We start from the raw sequence: 19,601 nt of genomic DNA on the forward strand, positions 1-19,601 counted from the left end.
CAGTTACAGAACTGTGGGACTTGGACCCCCTCCCCCCACACCAGCTAATAAAAAGAATACAGGCTGTCCACCTGGCAGCTCCTCCAGTTCTCTGGACAGAGAGGGTGGGCGTCTACTCCTAGGCTTCAGCACCCTCAAGCAGAGGACAGAGGAGGGGACAGCCTGCCCCCTGCCCCCTCCCCAGCCTGGCTCCTTCTTCGCCAGCTTCACCCCCCAAGTTTTGGATGCCCAGGTCTGTAGACTCGCCCCGGGGGCTCCCAGGGCTCTCTCTCTCTCCACCCTCTTTTAGGAAGGCACACGTAGAGTGAGTGTGAGTGTGCAAGTGCTGGGGGCCAGTCCGAGAGGGCGTGGAAATGATTCTAATGCAAAAGTCTGAGGAATATGTAGCTACTGACTTCCTTTAAAAAAATGCAAATTCCTCCCCTCCCCAGACCCCTTCTCCAAAATCAGCGTTAGCAAAATATGTGTGTGTGTGTGTGTGTGTGTGTGTATACATACACATATACAAACAAGTCAATAAATAAAGAAAAGGAGGGAGAGGAGGGCTAGGACCGCAGCCCGAGGACAAGCAGCTAGCCACCGAAGCCTCCCGCTCCCCTCCCGGCCCCGCCCACCTCGCTCCTCCTGCCCTCCCTCCTCCCAAGCTCCACGGGCCGTCCCCCCCTTTCCGAGAGGAGGCGGAGACAGGCTCCGCGACGCCATTTTGGGTGCCCGTCTAGCCCCAATGTTTACCACTCTATGGCTCTTCTCCTCCCTCCCCTCCCCTCCCCAGTCATTGTCTGTAAGAGCAGCGGCGGGCGGCAGCAGCAGCGCTTTTCTCTTTATAAGCCCCGCAGTGCCCGGATGTGAATGGATTACAATGTATCTTTCAGGGAAACCTATTATTATCAATGTGACTCCACGGGGGAGTCAATGGTGATGATCATGGTGATGATGATGATGGTGGTGATGAAAAATCTCTAAACTTGGAACAAGTTTAAGACTTTATAGGAGACGAAGAAAAAAAACAACCAACAAGATTTGTTTGAGGAAAATTATTAACTATTCTGTTTACATATTTTTAAAAAAAACAATAAGGAAAGGGGAGAAAAAGTTGGTGGATTTTTCTTTTTTTTTCTTTTTTGTGGGTGTGTGTGAAATTTTCTTGAAGTTGTTTTATGGTGGAAAATGCAAAAATCAGAGCCAGGTGCATGATCTTGTGATCTGTGGAATATCCCTGGAGCAGGACTGAGTACCAGTTAAAAAGTACTTTTTGGGGGACACACATGTGAGATACTAAGCACTTGCAGAAGATTTTCTCTTTTTCAAAAGTCTCTTTCCTTGGAATATTGTGAGAATATTTGTGGCCATTTAAGGTAAAGTTACAATTTGCTGTCAGAGTAAACTGTCTTTTAATTTAATTTATTGTTTTAAAGAAATGTTGATCCTAATGTGTTATTAAAGCAAAAGGAGCAACTTGTGAAGTGATAGCAATTTGAGAAGAAAAAAAGTGTGTGCCTGCATTATTTGTCTGTACTCGCACATGTAGATGTAACAGGGTGTGTTTAATGTGTGTACTTCAACACACGTTGAAGCGTATATATTACAGATACTGCATAAAGCACGCGTGTAGAACGAAACTTGAGAAGTATAAAGCTTTATTTTAACCTGAAAAGTGACGCGAAAATAGATTTTTGTAGCTTTTAGGCCCTGTAGCAGTAAATGTTGAGTTTAAACATGTATTTCTGGGGAAAGGGGACTGAGTAGCCCCTGGAAACTCGAGTGTAAAAAGCAAACAAAACAACAATCCTCCCCAAATGCTTACTTGCGAAGTTTGTAGCAATACTCTCTGTGACTTAAAAAGAAAAAAAAAAACAGGAGGGGACAAAGTATATACAGCTTATGGTTAAGAGGAAGAACCCAAACAGAGGAGGCACCCCCCCCCCCGAAAAAAAACTGAGTTGGTTTAAATGAAAAGAAAAATGTTCCTCTTGGCAAAGTCTTTTTGCATCACGTGTATTTGCAGCCTAGTATAAACTTGCCTTGCCCTGTGTATGAGAGAGAGCAAGAGAAAGAAAGAAACTGAAAAATTGAAACTGTAATAAATTAAAAAGTGTCTCCTAGGGAAGAAACCGGCAACGATTAAACTGTTAGTGGTTCAGATAATGTCTGAGGGTTTGGGGCAAAATGAAGTGCCTGATGGATTTCTGTTTGTATTTTTTTTTTTGAGGGGGGGCTTAGGGGAAGGTAGCAGGGGGAGATGATAGGATTTCTTTCTCTCTCTTTTTTTTTTAAAGAAATGCAACCAAAACCAACCTAGCCAAACCGACCTGGATAGAAACGCGTCTCTTCTCTTCAGCACCCCCCCCTCCGCCCCCCGCCTTTGCTGAACTTGCAATTCCGTCTGTCTTTGCGTGTTTCCCCCATACACACCTCCCCTCCCCTCCCCAAAGGAGCAGAGAGTTGGTGTTAAGAGTCAGGGATCTTTGCAGGGTGTCTCTGGATCTTGTAGTAGTAGTGGTTGGTAGTGGTGAAGGAGGAGGAGGAGAGGAGGAGGAGGAGAGAAGGAGGAGAAGGAGAAGAGGAGGAGGAGGAAAAGAGGAGGTGGTGGTGGTAGTGGTAGTGGTGGTAGTGGTGGTGTGTTTTGTGAATGCAGTGATTAGAAATGAAACCCGTCTCGGTGCTGTTATTGGAAGGGGAGCCCCATCTCTCTCTCGGGCGGTAGGTACCGGAGGTGGCATTTCTGGTGGATCGGTGGCTGACGATGTGATGGTGTAGCTAGCGGACGGAGCCCGGAGCTAAGATCTCGAGGCTCGGGCAGGAGCTGCTGGCGGGTGGCTGGAGCCTTCCTTACACGCGGCTTTTTTCCTCTTTCCATGGGGCTGCGATTTCATTTCTGCTCCATAGAGACACCCCCCCTTCCCGTTTCCCCTCCCTCTTCTCTCCCCCCCCCTCCATCCACCCTCCCCCAGCGTTGCCCACTTTAAAGGAACTGATGACTTTGCTATGGGCCTTTAAAAAAAATCACCCTTTACTCCACAAATTAGGGTTCTGCGTAATTACCGAACCGATCCCTCTACCTTGTATTCTGCTACCTACCCCTCCTTTGGAAGTATTTTTACTCAGAAGATTCGCATCTTTTAATTTCTTCATAGCTACTTTATAAGGAGGGGTGTGTGTGTGTGTCTGTGTGTGTGTGTGTGTGTGTGTGTGTGTGTGTGAGAGAGAGAGAGAGAGAGAGAGAGAGAGAGAGAGAGAGAGAGAGAGAGAGAGAGAGAGAGAGAGAGAGAGAGAGAGAGAGAGAGAGAGAGAGGCGCGAGGGGGGAGGGGGGGGAGGGGGGAGGGGGGGAAAGTTGAGACCGGATCGTTGCTGAGTAGTTTCTCTTTTCTCTGAGATCCATTCATTCTTTGCTGTACCTCCTGTTGCATAAATGATGCGCTGAGAGCGGCTTTTTTTTTTTTTTGGATTTGATTTTAGAGTGGATGTTACCAGTTTTGTCGTCTCTTTTGGAAATACAATACCTTTTTTTTTTTTTTTTTTTTTTTTGCTACTGCTGCCCCCTCCATCTTAAAAAATATCCCCCCTTCTCCTCTTCTCCTCCCCTTCCACTTCAATTACACCCCTCCCCCCATCCCCCCAGTCTCCAAAAATCCGATTGTGTTTCCTCTAAGGATCGGGACTGGGTTCTGATTGCGGTTATTTCCATGTTTCTAGGTTTGTGTGATTTTGCTAAAATGCATCACCAACAGCGAATGGCTGCCTTAGGGACGGACAAAGAGCTGAGTGATTTACTGGATTTCAGTGCGGTAAGAAAGAACGGTGGAAACTAACTACAGCTGTAAAACAAAACAAAACACTGGCTAAAAACAAATAAACTGTAATCTAAAGTACACGAGTAATTTTTAATCGGCAAAGCCCATGCTAAATTTGAATGTCTTTATTTTTTCTCGGGTGAAATGAAAAAAAATAAAGGCATTATCCTTCCCCCCCCCCCTTTTTTTTCCGAGTTTAATTATGTACCTTAGAAGCCTCCTCCCCCAAGAAAATTAGAGTTTAAAGGGAAGAAGAAAACACCGTTAAGTAAACCCAAAGGTGTAACATATCAGAACATTGAAAGTACTTGTACTTTCTCACTACTCATTGTTTCAATAACAACAATTTTTTTTTTTTTTTGGAAATAGATAAGAGGAGGAGCCAACTGTCTCAGTTTTGTTGTAAACTGATGCTTTGGATCAGAAAGCCCTTCTGTCCCCCAAGTGAAATCTCTTCTTAGAATTCTAAAAGCTATAGATATATTATGTTATATGCTTACTTATATGTAAGTATATAGGTTTACATCCTTTTGGATATGCAGTTTGTAAACTTGATAATCTCTGAACCAGCATTGACAAGAATATGTATACTTGGAGAGTTTAACAGCCTTTGCTGGCCCTCTCATCTACCTCTCTATCCTCCTGCCCATATTCAACCCAAAACTTGCCAGAAATATTTATTTATTTTTAATGATTGATGAGTTTGGTGGTAAGATGCATTTGCAAAACAAAACCAAAAATAATAATCCACAACATGCACCATCTAAGACCGCCTTGTAAATGGGGTTGCTTCCATGCTGCTGGTGCTGCTTCTGGTGCTGGTGCTGGTGCTGGTGCTGCTGCTGCTGGTGCTGGTGCTGCTGCTGCTGCTGCTGCTGCTGCTGCTGCTGCTGCTGCTGACTTTTCTTTGGAGAAATGGCTTTCGGAAGTTTGGCCAGGAAACATAGCCTGAGGCAGCTTTGCAGCCCCCTCTTAGCTTGTTGCACTTTTCCCATTTGTTCCTTTGCTTTTTGCAGGCTCTGACTCAGGGAAGGTGCGTATTATCCACTAGAAACGTCGAAGAAGAGGGAAACCAATTAGGGTCGAAATAAATGTAGGGGGAGAGGAGAGAGGAGAGAGAGAGGGAGAGAGAGAGAGAGAGAGAGAGAGAGAGAGAGAGAGAGAGAGAGAGAGAGAGAGGAGTCTTGCTTCAAATTGCTCTCATGTTAGAGACGAAATGAGAATTTAGTGCAGGTGGCAGTTTGCATTCATTTTTATTTGGGTTCACATATGACAGAAATCCTATGCGGGATTGAAATGGACGTTGCCACCTTCATGGCCAAGGTTTTAAACTTAAAACAAGCAACTTTTTTTCCTCTTCTTTGTCAAAATACTAGTTTCAGGGGAGGCTTGTTGTCTCTAACTTCTTGATAACATTTTGGGGACTGTGGTTTTTCAAAATGTGAATAATATTGTCTAGGAATGTAATGAGTCTAATTGAAAAGAGTGGTGTGTAAGAGAGAGTTGGGGGGGGGGGAGTCTGGATTAGTAATATTGTGCCAAGTTACAGTTTTGAGTTGAATGGTGATGTGTTGTGTTAAAGAAGCCCTTTGCATAAGCTTTGACTTATTTGTTAAGAATGTGAAGGAACTTTTGACTAGCTGTGAACACACAAAAAAATGTCGCTTCTTTTCTAGCAGTAATGTTTCTTTGTTTCTTTTAGATGTTTTCACCTCCCGTGAGCAGTGGGAAAAATGGACCAACTTCTTTGGCAAGTGGACATTTTACTGGCTCAAGTATGTAAATTCTTTTCCTTAGTGTGTAGTTAAAATGTTATTAGTTGTGTATTACCTTGTAATATATGTGTGTATGTGAGGCTCTCTTGATCTATTTTCAAAAGCAGTCACTGAAGTATATACAAAATGGCATAAATTATTTTGGGGTTCAACAGTTGGATGGTACACAAAAATTCTGGGGTATTTTGGAAATTAATTTTTTTTTGCTTTTTCTTTGGCAATAAAATTATCTCAAAATTTCATCACAAGCAAAAAAAAATGTTTCTGATATTGGTTTGTAATCAAATGTATAAAGATCATCCCTTTTTAAGGAGAATTGTTAATGTAGAGGATAATTTAATGCTCCTGCATACTTATAAACAGATTTTTTAAAAAAAAAATCTGTTAGTAACTACTGGGTTAAATTAACCCTTTTAAAGAGAGAAGCACTTCATTTTGAAGATGACTGCACCTTAGTGAAACTTATCCTACATATAGAATCTCTTGTTAATCTGAGGGATTGAACAGAAATATTTTTAAATACTTCCCCCATTGCCCTTACTATTTTTCACTGAATTTTTATGTAATTATTAATTTGAATCAACTTCTACATTTCAAAAATAAGAGATCATTTTTTGGTGTTAAAAAAAAACAAACCTCAGTGGTATTCACAATGGAATCTATGTGTATAATGACTATCTGACAATTAAAGAGGAGTTTAAACCTGAGAATATTCATATGTCTGAGTGTACCTAAGATTAGATGTGAAGATACAAAGTAAACCCTGCTTTAGAATGTATTTAATATTTGTTCACTAAGTTTCATTTAAGAAGGATTCTTACTTTGTTGCAAACCATCCTTAAGTCCAGGCAAAAATTGCATCGATAATTGTTAAAACAGCTGTAATATTTTAAGAGTGCTGAGTGTTGTACCTAGGAGTAGATTGTGCATATGGATATAAACTTGTAGTACTATTCTCAATCAAATGGGTAAATGCTGGCATCTTTTAATTCTGAGATGCCAAAGGAAAGAAATATCCATTAGTCATTGAATATAAATTTTTATCTGTTATTTTCATTTGGTACTAGAGCAATAAAAGAAACTTGTTCAGTTGTATATTTTGCACTCTTTGTACAATCTTACAGAATTCCTTGGGTTTTTTTAAACTGTTTATTTCAAAACAAGATAAGCATTTTGTTTTGTTACTAAGTCTAGAGGAAAGAGTTTTTGCCCATGTAGTGTACATTTTTCTCTTTTGTCAGATGAGATGCCTCTTATGGTTAATTTTATTTATTTTCTTGATTATATAACTCAAAAGTTTAAAAATGTTAGACAAATGTTGAAAGCTTAGGATCAGGGGTATTGCTGTATTTTCAGTTCAGTGACTTCTGAGGATTTATTTCTTTGATTTCCTTTCAATTTATTGGAATATCTCCTAAGTCATATTTCTCTGACTTGTATCTACTATACAATATTTTGATGTAAAATATTATTATGAGTGTTTGAGTAGAAATGAGAAGTGTCTCTTTTAGACAAATCAGTTTTTCATGTTGAAAAAAATCAACATAAAGTAACTAACTTTATTTTTCACAGTAATTTTCTTGATGTGCATATTGATGTTTAAGATTTGTGGCTAAATTTTTAATCTTCATGTATATTATATTAGAATATGCCATGATAGATAATTTTGAAAGTCAGCCCTTCAGTATTACGAAGTGCTGAGAACTACCTTTAAACCTGAAAGATTTGGAAATGACCTCAGTATATCACTGCACACAACTTTTAATCAGTTGAGGTAAGTTAGCAACTTGAAGTTTGTGGCAAAATGATGAATATAGCTCTCCTCCTAGTTGATTCTCTAACTTCTCAACATTTAAGCAAAGTATAGGTGTTAATACTATTATTTAATAAATGTTCAAAATTTGCTTATAATCATTATGAGAGCATAGCCATGATAAACATTCATGAATGCATTTTGAACATGGGAATATATTGAAGTTTATACAGTTGCTTAGAAAAATTACTCTGTTTCTCTTAAAAGCTAAATATTTAGCAAGAAATTATTAGGTGATTTTGAAGGAAATATACTATAATTTTTTTAAGTTATAGAAATACACATTCAGACTTTACAGCTGTAGTACTGAGGCCAAAAGTCTACTTTTATAAGTTAAAAGTATGGTCGTTATGACCAATTAAATATGCAAACCCTCCATTTGATGTGATGTGGTGATGTTAATAGTAACAGAGGCTGCAGAGTAGGAGGAGTATTGATTTAACTCTGTCTTTGTAAGACAGGTATATTAATTAAAGAGGATAGTTTGTATTTTCAGACACACGATCATAAAACTTTTTAACCCATGATAATTTCACATAGCAGATAAAATGAATTACGTTCAGTCTGCCCTTTGACTGGATGAATACACTATGAAAGTTTAGACAGAGAAACTAATGATTTATTTCTATAATCTTCTTCACCTGAATTTTTGCTGTCCCAAGGAAGCTAATATATCATCCTACTGTGTTACCTTGGAAAGTTTTAAGAGACAGAATAATAAAGAAGGAAGGAAAGAAAGGAAGGAAGGAAGAAAAAAGAATGCAAACTAGAAATAATCTGCATTTTACTGGAAATCAATTATGTTTTGCAAAGCATGTTAATATTTCATGCTTAAAAACTTCCCAGTAGATTTTGACTTGGTTGATACAGGATGCTCCATTGTGATTTGTAACGTGTGAATAAAAATTAAGTATCTCCATATTTTCTTTAATCTTCAATTTCACAAACATGGTTTTTCCTACCACCTTAAGAAATCGTGAGGCTGCAAGGGAGAAAGGAATGTAACCTGAGCTACAGCCCTGACATTCCCAGGGAGCATTTTTCACATGAAAGGCTTTTGTCAACCCAGTAAAGGACCAGCAGTTTTTGTTTGATGTTTGCAGGTGTTCAGCAGAGAGCACTAAAACGATTCAGCCATGATGGTTCAGAGCTTCTATGACCTTAACAGGAGAATTGGTGGGCTCTGGAATTATTTTAAGGAAAACTTTCTTGCGTTTATTTCAACCTACATGTTGACTTTATAGAGTGATTTAATACCTGTTAAGTCATTGGTCTTAAACAGAAAGATACTTGTGTCCATTTACATGGAACTTTATATATAAAGGAAAATAAGATGACCAAATGGAATTCACCCAGATAGTCTCACAATTTTTTTTTAATTTATGAGAGGGCCTTCAACTTAAATTACTTTACTACTACATCAAACCTATTAACACCTATTTAACTTGTAGATTTTTTTAAAAAAAGAAAAAATAACCTTTATACTTGGTTTACACTACTGTGTAAATTAAGCTACTGAAATTTGTTGATGCTAAACAATTTGTTAGATAAGACACTTAATCACCATTGTTATAGTTCTGACTTTCAGCTATTTTATGATGAATATTGTCTCCTTTTCTGCCAAGCTTTCAAAATTTGACATTTATTAAATTTTTACTTAATTTTACTTATGTTTTCAAGTATCTGTTAAAATTACCAATTGTATTCCAGGTTCATCCATATTTCTAAGGATGTACAACCGAATAAAATACACTGAACACTAGGAAAGCCCATCAGTTCAGCTAATATAAAAGGAAAAAGTCAGTCCAGCTGGTTGCTTGGCATCATCCAGGTGATTATTTAGGACTTGTATAGACATGGTCCATGTCAACTTGAAAAATCTAAAAATCTTATTTATAATTGCATTAATCATATTAAGAGTTATCCAAAATTATAAAGCACTTGGGAAGCCTTAAATTATTATAGACCTTTTTTATTTTTTACTTTTTGTCTTGACCTATGATTTCCCTGGAAACTCCCTCAGTTGTACTACAACTCATGGTCTTACAGAGTTGGTTGGGGCATTGAGAGGTTGAGGTATTTGTCCAAGGCCCTGAGCCCAGTATGTCAGAGGTAGGAATTGAACCCAGGTCTTCCTGACTTTTAGGTCAGCTCTTTATCACCAAGTCATGTTGCCTCTTATAGACATTTGAACTATTATAATTATTGTTGACAGTTACACAAAATAAACATTTGTTTTCAAAGTTATGAAAACTTTGTCTCAAAATCTGTATTTTTCTACACAGTACAGTTTGTAACAGTAGTACATTTTAGATGACTTAGAGGAAAATTTCCAATTAATTATTTTGAAAATTTTCAAAAACCATTGGATTTTAAGTGAACTTTATACATAAATGTAACCCTCCATAATAGGTATTCTAATTATTTGAATGTGATAGGGAAAAATAGTCCCAGTAAAAGGAATTGTAGAATGGTGGTTTATGCTCTTCAAACTATAATATTGGCCTTGTAGAGAAAAAAGTAATTATAACGAAATGTGATGTTAAAAAAAAAGTACAGGGATTTAATGTCAGACACAAGAGATATAATTAAGCCTATACTACCTTAGATCTCTAAAAAGTAGTGCTTGAGGGATTTTCAAAAACTTTTTGTCCAAACCGTTTCTTATACAGATGAACAAACTGATTTACACAAAAGTATCTTCTCCCAAGAGAATACCACAACTCAGTGGTAGATCTGGTTCCTAATCCCATTGTCTTTCCACTCTATCATAGTCTGTTTTGAGTTGAGATACTGTGAAGCTCCATCTTCTAGTACTAGTACTAGAAGTAATTTTTCATTCTAGTATATTTCGTTCAAAAAGTATAGTTTTATTTGAATGTCAGTTTTATACCTACTTATTGAATCATTCATAATAGTTCAGTATTTTTGTGAATTGCTTTACCAGAATTAGTCTAATCCTGCATTGTAAAGCACTTGGAACCACTTTTACTTGCATTGGTTGCTCACCAAATGTATAAGTACTTAGTAATTTTCTGTTCCCCTTGAAAACCCATAGGAAACAAGCAGCACATAAGGACCACTACCATGTTCTTTCTTACCCTGTGCTGTCACTGTATATTGTATGGTTGTGTAAGTTAATATTTGCACATAAAGATAGTGATAGTGACCAACCAATTCTTAGTGAACTCCTGGTAATCCGTCCACTCTTACTCGGTCCTCCTTGTAAACAGTTGTGAAATAGTGGGTTGGGGCAACATTTGTGTAGGACAAAAAAAGACCACTAGTAACATTTTATCCTTCCAATAATGTGTAGTCTAATAATGTTCTGTTGGTGCTAATAATGGTGATATATTCATTATATATTTACTATGATGGTGCTAATAATTATGTTAGTGATGCTTGCCCTGGAATTTATTCCAGGTTCTATTGTATTTGAGAATAAATTTTTAAATATAAGCTGAAAAAATTCTGTGAACTGTGCAGATGATTTTCCCTATGTGTTATCTTTATAGTTTACCTTTCCGTATGAGAACTGAATTTTCCTCATCTTTCTCTTTAATTCCATTTTTTAATAAAAAAGATAGCTTGCTATATCTACTTCTATATATTATACTGAGGTAGGGGTATGATAATTAAAATATTTTAGAGGTCACAATTAAAATATTTCATTTTCAATTATCCTTACATATATAATTAAAACTATTAGTTGATATAATAGCATATGCAATGCTTCTGATTTTATTTTCCTTATAAATGGGCTATATTTCAAGCTGTAAAAGTTTAGCAGTTTATTATTATATTTGTTTTTCATATTCACAAGAAATAACCACATAAATTATCTATCTGTATTATCCAAAGTAAAAAAAAGAGTTTTGTAGTATTAATAAATGTTTTCCTGGACATGAGTACTTCAAGTGTTACATTTTCTGTGTTCAGATAAAGTAGGACTCTTTGTGACATTGTCTCCAGTAAATAAAATGCCTTAAACAAGCGCAGGGATCCAGGAAATGTTGAGCCTGAAATACTTAACATTTTTGACAACATCAGCAAATTATCCTTTCCCTACTATTGTAACGAGAAAATCACTTAAATAACAGATGAACAGCTAAGTCACATACACATATATAATAGAACTATGTAATGAAAGTTTATGCTGTTAATTGCTTGAATCTGTCTTAAATGCTTAGAGTCATAGAGCACTAAAGACTGTCATATAAACAGTTTTGTTTTGAGCTTAAAATTATTCCTTTTTTCTTTCATCTACTATGATAAACAAAGTAATTTTGTAAGCTTTACAGATCAAACATTTATTCCTAATGGTAAGCTCCATTATATAGGAAGTTTTCAAATCAGTTCAGAAACTGACTAGAGTCCTGGTGGCCCCAGGCCTGTGATTTTCAACGTTTAGTATTATGATGCTATTTAGATCTGTTCCCATAAGCCAAGATAACAGATCTTAAGTTGCTTAATAAGGAACATGGTGTATTTTTGTAATGTTCTTCAGTTTACAGGTCTTGAACTAAAAACTCCTTAGCTAAGCCTTTAGACTCTGATACATATGGTGCTTATGTTTTAGTTGTGGCAGGACACAGGGAGAAATTGAAGCTGGGCAAACTGAAAAAGAGTTTTTATGGTGTTTCACAGGCGGATTTATATGACCTGTTGTTTTTGATGTTCTCTGTCCTGTACGTTTTAGTTATTAGACAAAAGTCAAATCTGTGATAGTCAAAAACCAATTTTTGTTGTTGTTTGTATCAGATTCCTCCTTATTTGCACAATTCTTAAAATGGTCTATCAAGATTACACGCAATCTACACCATTTTAAATGCTTTAAAGCCTCTGCTTTAAAGAGAGAATTACCACATGGGATATAGGTAGGCACTTTGAGCCCCATCTTTCTTAACAGCCTGATTGAGTGAAAAGTTCCATTGTGTAAATTCCATCGTGTTCTATTTGTCCTAAAGACACTGGTGATTTTATTTTAGGGTGAAAATGTTACTACTTTGTGATGTCACTTTTTTCATGAAACATGCAGAAATGTAAGAAAATTTGAGGAAAGTTGTCATGTTTACTTTCATTTCAAAAGGAAATGAAAGCTGAATTGATGAGGATATGAAACAACTAGAACTGTTTAAAAATCTATTTATTCTGATAGATTTCTGAGCTGGGAAAAGGTATTTTTATTTAAAGGTGCAGTAAGACTATTGTCCAAATAAATGCTATTGTACTTTTGTGTGACAATTAACGTTTAATGAATGACTTTCCAGACTGCCATTGGTGGTAATTACTGTATGTAGTTTATTAACTGCAATCTATTGTTGGTTGTAGCCTGTATTGATTTGTTTTGCAAACAACACTTCACATGTGCTGATGTATTTGTACATTACTTTTAAAGAACCTGTTTTATTCTCTAATGTTACAAATGTCTCTTGGACAAAGATATTTGTAATGGAAATTAAGTATTCACTAACCTTTATACTATGAAAAATCTTTCTTTACTGAAAAACCCCTAAATTACTGTGTTTGAAATAAATACATCATAGAGTTGGAAGAGACCTTAACAATGTTTAGCCCAATCTTCTCATCTTACAATTGGTGGGGTGGGGGGAAGTGAGGCTTGGAGGAAATGAAGTGACTTGTCTGAAGTGATACTTGGACTTCTGAACTGTGCTATGTGCATTTAGGGTTGGAACCAATTCTTTTCACTTTAATTTCTCCTGAAAGGCACAAAGCAGATATGTCTTACTGTTTCTAAAGAACTAATAAAAATTGAGAGGTTGTGGTACTGACATATAACCCAGCTTCCCTTGTCATCACATGTTTTAATTTGGCTAACATTTGACGAATAACTGTTAAAATGTATTGTGTTATTAAAAATAACAAAGTAAGACCTATGATTAAATATCAAGACTGTAATTTAATCTGGAGGGTTCTGGTACTGTTATAAACCATTTGCCTTTTTTTTGTACCAAATGACGTCAAAAGGCAGCTTGATTGAATTCTGACCCTGTATTACAGGAGCACCTGCTAATGCCACTTTGCTTAATGGTCTGTCAGCATTTCCATTACAAACTTTTTTCAGACATTTTTAACTTAGCTTTGAGTATTTGAACTAAGCTGATGGTTGGCATGTAAGTTTTCAGTCAGAGAGAAAATATTTTCCCAGTTCTGCAGAGTAGCCAGCAACAAAGCCTCATTATAGACTCCATGGTGCCTCTATTAGAATTCTTCTCTCTGCTTTTATATGTCCTTCATTTTAGCATTCTTTTTTTTGGTGGTACTTATCTTTATTATATAGAAACTAATCCTAAGAAACTTAATATCCAATCTCTCAAGCTATGATATTTTAAAACCCAATGCTCAAGACACAAACTACTTTGATGAATCCAAGCTGAGAAAAGGTCTTGACACCATAGGAGAATATTGAAATTTTAGCTCTAGGCATTAAGTTTGTATAACTAAAGGGAAGGAAAAACATGAAAATGTTTCATGGTTTATCAGTCTTATCAATCATTTGCATACCTGTCCTGAGTGAGTGATCAGAAAGGTTTATTTCTTTATTTTAAATATCTTGCCCAGGCTCACCGAGCTAATATGTGTCAAAGCAGGACTTGAACCTAAAAACCAGTTCTCTACCCTCTATGCCAGGATGCCTCTCCTAGTTTCAGTCTCCATCCCTATTTCTACCTCTGTTTTATTTTCTACTAGAATAAATTTGCCCATTTTAATTATATTGCATGTGTGAGAGATGGAGATGGATGGGCCTCAGTGGATGTTCATCACTGATGGTATCCCAAAGGTGTCTCTGATTTTATATATCTAATCTGTATGCATGTATGTATGTATATGTATGTACATACACATATTTATGTATGTATATATGTATGTATGTGTATGTATGTATATTTCCCCTCATATTATTCTATAAATTCTTATAGAAGTACTTGCTTCCATGGCAGAATGTAAGTTCTTTGAGAAAAGTGCTTTCATCCCTCATATGAGTATCCTTAGCAGCTAACACATAATGAACACCTAATGGATTTGTTTGTTGAGTGACCAATTGATTGATTGATGTTCAGAAAGAGATACAGGTTTCATTGCACTTTGAGTCATTCAGTATGATGTCAATTCACTTCATTTTTTTGACTTAGGCTACTTCTTGGATATTTATTTCATAGTTACTTTTGCAGACTGTGTAAGTCTTTATACAATATCTCTTATATGCTATAGATTTGGTTACATCATATGTCTGATCCTATCCCTATGTGATTATATATGTGTGTATGCACACATACATGTACTCTCACACACACACACACACACACACACACATACACACTCTCTCTCTCTCTCACCAAGACAGTAGCACAGGGAGCCTATTTCACATGTTGCCCATGTCTTCCAGCACTAGATACAGTGGTATGCTCTTGTGCTGGATGTGGTGGATAGTCTACTTCTCTTACTTCCATTGGGTAACACATCCCCTGTGACTTCAGGTAGAAGATGGAGTAAATCAGTGCTTCAGGTGGCATAAAAAGGACCGAAATATAAAGCTGATTGTCACAGGTGATAACCAAGAGTTGATTTTTGTGATTTTTTATGTGTATTCTCTGACACAAATTAGGTGGTTATTTGCTTTATCAGCAAATACATCCATAAAATCCCCCAAATCAACTCTTGGCTGTCAACCATGCCAATTGTTTTCATACAGAACAAACATGGTTTGAGGTGTGAACTTTATATTCAGTGGGGAAAAATACCAAGATAGCAAAAAATGTCCCCAAAATAGCAAGATGAAGAAAACAGTTACTCACTTTTTTCTACTTTTCAAATAAAATAGTTTGAGAATATGATTTAATTTTCATGACCCTACTGTCATTTCTTCTAATGCTGACACATCTCTTTTGGAAAATCTTGCTTTTGTATCTTTATTATGACAAAGAATAAAATACTTGTGATAGTTTTTGGTTGATGTATTAATTAGGCATAGATATTAAGAATCATGGCCACATTATTTGGTATATTTTTCTCAAAGAGGTAGTTTCATTTTTTCAGGGAACATTATATAGGCATTCAGTGGAAAAAATACCAAGATAGGAAAAAATGCCTCCCCAAATATCAAGGTGAAGAAAACAGTTACTCATCCTTTTTACTTTCCATGTAAAATAGTTTGAGAATATGGTTTAGTTTTCATTGCCTACTGTCATTTTTCTGAATGCAAACACATTCATTCATGTGAAAAATCTTACTTTTGTATCTTTTTTACAATAAAGAGCCACATTCTTCTGGTAGTTTTGATTGATAGCTCAATCAGAAGTGAATATTAAGAATCGTAGCCAAATTATTTTGCATATTTTTCTTGAAGAGTTATTTTAATTTTTCTCAGCAAACATTAAGTTGATATTTTTTGAATTAAAACAAAAATCTTTACAATTAAATTTTATCAGTTATGGATGTAATAGAAAAGCATGTGTGAACATTTTATAATTTCAAAGATTGTTTAAAAAAATCTACCCTCTCTGTTTGCCTGATGCCACCGATGACATTAGATACATATATTTTTTTAAAAACTCGTGTTTAGATCTATACGAAGTAGAAACATCTTTGGACCTATAGTTATTTAGTAATGAACTTTAAGTATCTACAAAACCACACTTTATTTATTACTTGATAATCCATCACTTTACAACATAATCACAAACTTTTTAATCTGGTAAGAACTTTGGAGATGATCTAGTATAGTTTCTTTCTGCTGTGAATGAGGATGCTAAGGAATAAAGAGACTCAGTAACTTGCCCCAGGTCACAGCAGCTAGTTATTGGCAGTGTAGGGTTTGAAACTGACATACCGTGAGTATGTTCAGTGGTCTTTGTAGTACACCATACTCAGTTGACAGTTCCATAAGTCAAAGTGACAACTTCTTTAGATGAAAGAAATTAAGCCATGTTAGTCAAGTGCTCTGAATTCTTCTGCCACATTTATTACTGAGTAGCTGCTTTATATAAAATTAGCCAGTATACTTTAATTGCTTTCTGTATAAAATTGAAATAATTGTGTGTGGTAGCCATTTAACACCTATCTGGCTTAAGCTGAATAAAAATTTTGAGTTCTTTCACAAATAGATACTTTTCAAATTTAAAAGAGATTATTAAGATTATGAAGATATCATTGCTGTTACCATCATCATCATCACCACTAATAGTGGTGCATTGTTGTTAAAAGAACTGCTAGGGAAATGGAGAGTTATTATTTTTATGTATGTACATATGTATATATATGTACATATATATATACACTCTGAAATATAAACTGTCAATTCCCCAAAGCAATTTGAAGTGTTGAAAATTATAAAAAAACATTTTTTTCATGGGAGAAGGCTCAAATATAGCTCAGGCAAGATCCTATCTTAATCATCCCCCAAACATTAAAAGGCATGGGCATTCATTTAATGCAAAGTATATGTTAGAAAGGACTTCATATTGATTTTGACCTGAAGATCTTGTTAACCATTCCTACTTTTTTATCAGAATCTTTTACGTTTATGAAAGAGGCAGCTTGAGGAAAAAAAATATAGAAGTAACTTTGGCATTATGAAGACCTGGATTCAAATTCTGACCCATACCAGTTATATGCCCAAACGGTAGAATTGTTAACTTCTTAGTGTCCCAGGTAGTTCTCAGAGTATAATGGTACAAAAAGGAATGGTTTATGTGCATTAATGGAAGAAGATTCCAGGCTAGGACTTCGCTACGCTGATGATATCACAAGTTAGAACCAAAAAAGAAATTGTGAATTGGTAGTTTTGTGGTGTTTGGCTTCCCTTGATTTCTACATAGTCCATTTTCCTGTGTTCAAAAGCAGTGAAAATTGCAAGTAATAGCTAAAATTGTTTTGAAAGACTGTGCTCCTGGTTGTGTGTGCTAGAGAGGAAAAACACAAGTGTGATGACAGTACAACAAAATAAAACAAAAAAATGGACTAGATCCTCTTCATGTGTATGACAACTCAGAAAATGTTTTCTAATACTTTATGACTCTTAAAATGCAAATTTTGTATTTGTATTGATATTTCATAATAATGACCACAAGACAATTCTGGCCTTTGTGTGGGCCAAATATTTCAACACTATAATCTGATTGCATATAACATAATGCAAACAATTAAAGGGGAAAAAAATTCTTGTTGGGACGTGATTGTTCTTAGTAGTGTGGCCTTTGGGTAATCCCTGGCAAATAACAAGTGTGTCAAAGTTTTGATCTCATTCCCATGGGATATGGTGATAGTTCATCTTTTAAGCATGTAATTTCTTTTTTTCTGGCATAGTTTTATTTTTTTCTTTTCTCAGACACTTCACAAAATTCTTCAATTCTCCCCCCCCCCCCTTTTTCGCTGTATAAAGCCATTGAGCTTCCCTCATTTATGGCTTCGGTGTCCTCTGGGAAGGGACAATCTATAATTCCAAACTTGCTAATTTCTTAGGACTATACATGGTAACATATAGTTCCTTAAGGAGATGATTATGATGATGATACCTAAATTTTTATTGATGCCTTTTGTTTTTACAAAATTCATTTTAACATGTCTCTCTTGTGTACTTTCCAGTAAGTTTTCCTTTGTAATCCTATAGTATATGCAATGTTCCATGCCCATGGCCTCTATCTTTTTCAGGGAAGGGAAGAAAGTAAATTTTCTCAACTCTTTTCTTAAGTGAAGCATTGCAAAGTTTTGTCTTTCTCTTTCTATTTATATTATTATATTTACATATGTTGTTTTCCTGGTTTAGCTTACTGTACTGTGTATCAGTTCAGATGCCTTCCATTGTTTCTCAGAATTTTTCATATTTGTCATTTCTTCTTAGACAGTCAGCAATCTTTTTTTAAGTGCTTACCTTGTGAAAGGTACTGTGGTAAGTGCTGGGAATACAAAGGAAGTAAATTAAAAAAATAATTTTTCCCTCAAGGAGTTCACATTCTAATAGAGACATACCTTGAAAAAAACTAGGTACATATAATATATACAGTAGGTGGAAATATGTAGAGAGAGAGTAGGTAGGGAATCTATATGGTGTAGTTGAAAAAAAATATTCCATTCTTCTTTTCAAATTTTATTAGTCATTTCCTGATTGATAGGTACCCTATATTGTTTCTAATTCTTTGATACCCCAAAATTTCAGCTCTTATTATTTTTTATCTATGTCATCTGTATCTATATGTAGTGCCTTTCTATATTTGACCTCTTTGTGAGAGTCTAACAGAGAGATTTGTACGTCAAAAGTTATGTTTCAGTAACTTTGTTTTGTTAACAGTTCTACATTACTTCCCATAATAGTTGAACCAATTCACAATTACATGATAGTGGGGCAGCTAGGTGGTGCAGTGGATAGAGCACCAGTGCAGGTGTCAGGAGGCCCTAAGTTCAAATCTCACCTCAGACACTTGGCACTCACTAGCTGTGTGACCTTGGGCAAGTCACTTAACCCCCATTGCCTCATCCTGGGTCATCTCCAGTCATCCTGATGAATATCTGGTCACTGGATTCAGATGACTCTGGAGGAGAAGTGAGGCTGGTGACCTGCACAGCCCTCCCTCACTCAAAACAAACTCAAGTGCAAGTCATGTCAGTATTTCTCTGATGCCATGGTCTTCTTTGGCAGTGAAGGATGAACACACGTATCAGTAGTGCATAACCCATTCTATACTGAATGTTTTCTTCTTTTATTATCTTCATTAGTTTGCTGGGTATGAGATAAAACCTCCAAGTTCTTTTCATTTGCATTTCTTTCATTGACCCCCAAGTTTTTAAAGTCATTTGTATTTTTAAGGATAGTAATTAAATGAAAGATAGAATGAATATCTATCATTTTCCCTATAGTTAGAATGTTGGTCACTGGAAAAATAACATGATTAAGCATGATGATTGAGCAAGAGGTTCCAACCTCAGGTTTGGAGTTGATGCTTCATTTGTCCTCCGTGTACATCCTTTTTAACAAGTGTAAATTGGTTGTTCCTTTCACATAAAAAAATGCCATGAAAATTCAATAATAAGTACTTTGCAAATAATACTTAATAAAATATGAATCTAGATCTGCTTAGATTAAAAATGTACTATTTAAATCCTAGTTAAATAATAAAGTTAACATTTCTGACTTAAGATTGTCAGCTAAAGAATAGACCATTGCAGAAATGTCAGTGTCCAGATGAAGTTCTCTGTAGTTTTAG

General features: G+C 35.9%; 1 protein-coding gene across 12 annotated transcripts in view; it reads left to right on the forward strand.

Moving 5' to 3' along the window:
• The first annotated feature begins 697 nt into the window (after positions 1-697).
• The window catches only part of TCF4 (transcription factor 4), a 433,335-nt gene continuing 414,431 nt past the window's right edge, over positions 698-19,601 (forward strand). For 4 of the 12 annotated variants that reach the window (XM_072605976.1, XM_072605979.1, XM_072605978.1 and 1 more), the window contains exons 1-3: positions 2,436-2,700; positions 3,695-3,786; positions 5,495-5,567. In XM_072605976.1, coding sequence (XP_072462077.1) covers positions 3,715-3,786; positions 5,495-5,567 — 145 coding nt within the window. In that variant the 5' untranslated portion in view covers positions 2,436-2,700; positions 3,695-3,714. Of the gene's footprint in view, positions 1,356-2,435; positions 2,701-3,694; positions 3,787-4,138; positions 4,826-4,971; positions 5,116-5,494; positions 5,568-19,601 lie in introns of those variants that run through there. The other 8 variants (XM_072605977.1, XM_072605989.1, XM_072605981.1 and 5 more) reach the window with 6 other exon arrangements.

This window comes from Notamacropus eugenii, chromosome 4 (assembly GCF_028372415.1).
Source record: "Notamacropus eugenii isolate mMacEug1 chromosome 4, mMacEug1.pri_v2, whole genome shotgun sequence".
NCBI classification, from domain to species: domain Eukaryota; kingdom Metazoa; phylum Chordata; class Mammalia; order Diprotodontia; family Macropodidae; genus Notamacropus; species Notamacropus eugenii.